Here is a 2,584-nt window from a genome sequence, read left to right on the forward strand (position 1 = left end):
TTTAATTACTAGCACAGTTCTGAGAAAGACACTATTATCTCCATTTTAACAGTGCAAAAACTGAGGCTTAGAGAAATTAAGTAACCACACAACTGTTAAGTTATACCATATGAAACTGCCAATATTCAACCTTTTTTTTTTTTTTAATGAAAATGACAATTGCACATGCTTCAAACTCACAGTAAATGGCAGAGCCACATTTCAAATCTAGATCCAAAGACCATGTCAAGTTCGATGTGGCTAAAGTCTCCATAGGTGACTACCTTGAAACCTACTCTGTAGGGCTGTTGAAGGACTAAATGATGTTGATTCTGTGCCTGGTGCACAGTGGAGCTCATGGAATGTGGGTTTTTTGTTTAGTTTTGTTTTTCATTTTCACTCCTTTCTGTCAGTCTCACTCTCTTGGGAGGCAGAGCGCAGCTGTCTGAGCAGATGTGGCCAGTGAGATGGGGAGGAGGGGACTGCTGTCATTTACCAGATTCCCTCTCAGGGACCTGGAAAAGTTCATCTTCCTCACCAGGGCCTCCCTCACCTTTCCCCCTACCAATTCCCATCCCTCTCTCTCAGGGAGTCTCTCCTGCTGGGCTGGTCAACCAGGGGTCATTCTCCCTGGGCCTTGAGCAGACAGAGGGGTGATGGACACTGGCCCTTCCTATTGTCTGTGCCCTTAACAGCACCAGCAGATGTACTTCATCAACAAACCCCTCCCATAGAGACCTCGAAAGGAGCCGGAAAGTTGGAGGTGGGCTGGAAAAGGGCAGCTGCTGCATTGAGCATGTCAGGTGGTTATGTAAGCTGTGCTCTGACCTCCAGCATGTTGTAACTCTGTTTTCATATTTCCTTCTGAGCCTGATTCAAAATTTTTCCTTCTTATTTGACAAGAGGGAAGAGAAGTCCAACTTGGCTGAGGATCCTGTTGTTTGGGTGAGGTTTTAAGACTAGGGGGTAATTTCCATCCATATGAGGAACCTTTGTCTCTCAAAAGCCATACTATAAGATTGCCAGATTTAGCACATGAAAATACAGTTAAATTTAAATTGCAGATAAACAATAGATAATTTTTTAGTGGAAGTATATACCATGTAATATTTGAGACATACTTCTAAAAAATATTCCTTATCTGACATTCAAATTTACTTGGACATTCTGTATTTTATCTAGTAACCTTCCAATAGTAGGGCTTCTGTCCACCTTTTTTCAGATGTCAAGTCACTTATGTTAAGGTTTCAAAGGAGTGGGCGGGTTAGCACACTTGAGCATGTTTCACAGGGCAGGTCCAGAGGCCCTCCTATTAAATCTAGACCAGGGTTTCTCAACTTCGGCTCTGTTGACATTTTGGGTCAGATAATTCCTTGCTACGGGGCTGTCCTGTGCATGTTTAGCAGCATCCCAGGCCTCTACCTACTAGCTGCCAGTGGCTCCCTCATCCTTTCTTACAATGGTGACAATCAAACAGCGTCTCTAGAAATTGCCAAATGTCCAGGGAGGTGGAGGGCTGGACAATGACCAGATCTCCTCGGTTGAGAACCTACTAGACAACACCCACTCAAACAGTTTGAACAGCTTCCATTTATTGAGCATTTACAAATATTATCTCCATTCCCCATGCTCATATTATAAGGTAGGTCATATTACTTACATTTTACAATTGAAGAGACTGAGGCTCAGATAGTTAAAATAACTTATCCCAACCCCTACGGCTGGTAGATCTGGGCTTTTGAGCAAGACTGGTCTAACTCCAAAGCTCATGTAATTCCTGCTGCAACACACACACTCTGGAAATTTAAGGATTTTTTTTCTTTAAGGTAAGAAAATTTTTCTCAAGTCAACTCAAGTCCAAAAATATTTATTGAGTAGCCATGAGAAGCTCTAAGAGAAATCTAAAATGTTGTTCCTCAAAGAATTTTCAGTATCTGTCATTGGGAAGGTCAGTCAGACTCTCACCCAAAACAACATGAGGCAGTCTGAGTTTCGGTTAAAATGAACATTTCTAGAGAGAGAACTCTGTAAACGTAATGCCCTTTGTGCACATCTGCCTCACGTGTCCTTTCACTGCCAATCCTGATAGTAAAGAGAAGGAAGGAGGAAGGAAGCGTTGGAGGTCACGGGATCCGCTAGCCACATGTGTCCTCTGGAATATTAATTCTCTTGCCTTGGAGCAGGCTGCAGGTTGCTTCTAGCCAAGCACTCAGCCACCTTCTTTCTGGCTCGTTGCATGAACTCCACCTTTCCCCTTTCCCTTCGTATGGCAGTGTACTCATAAGCCTTGAGCTTGCTGTAGTAATCGGAGAATTTATTGTAGAGAATGGAAATTGGCATCCCATTGAGGATAATCCCAAAAGCAATGCAGAGGAAGGCAAAAAGCCTGCCCAGATGGGTCTCCGGGTACATGTCTCCATAGCCCACAGTGGAGATGCTTACCTGTATTGGAAGGAAAGCAGGATTGAATTATTAGCACCTTGAGGGAGGAGAAGGGAGAGGGCAGGCAGAGAACTGTCTATCTCCCTGAAAATGCTCGTAGATTGTGTAACAGCTCCCCATGGAGCCAGCTTTAGGAGGTACCAGGAAGTTTGCCTGCAAGCCC

The 2,584-nt window shown here is 43.8% G+C and overlaps 1 protein-coding gene across 1 annotated transcript in view; it reads right to left on the reverse strand.

Moving 5' to 3' along the window:
* Positions 1–2,020: 2,020 nt before the first annotated feature.
* KCNV2 (potassium voltage-gated channel modifier subfamily V member 2) overlaps positions 2,021–2,584 on the reverse strand; it is a 10,665-nt gene continuing 10,101 nt past the window's right edge. The window contains exon 2 of the mRNA XM_011376671.2: positions 2,021–2,421. Within this exon, the coding sequence (XP_011374973.1) occupies positions 2,140–2,421 (282 nt within the window). The 3' untranslated portion in view covers positions 2,021–2,139. The remainder of the gene's footprint in view (positions 2,422–2,584) is intronic.

This window comes from Pteropus vampyrus, unplaced genomic scaffold, assembly GCF_000151845.1.
Source record: "Pteropus vampyrus isolate Shadow unplaced genomic scaffold, Pvam_2.0 Scaffold301, whole genome shotgun sequence".
NCBI classification, from domain to species: domain Eukaryota; kingdom Metazoa; phylum Chordata; class Mammalia; order Chiroptera; family Pteropodidae; genus Pteropus; species Pteropus vampyrus.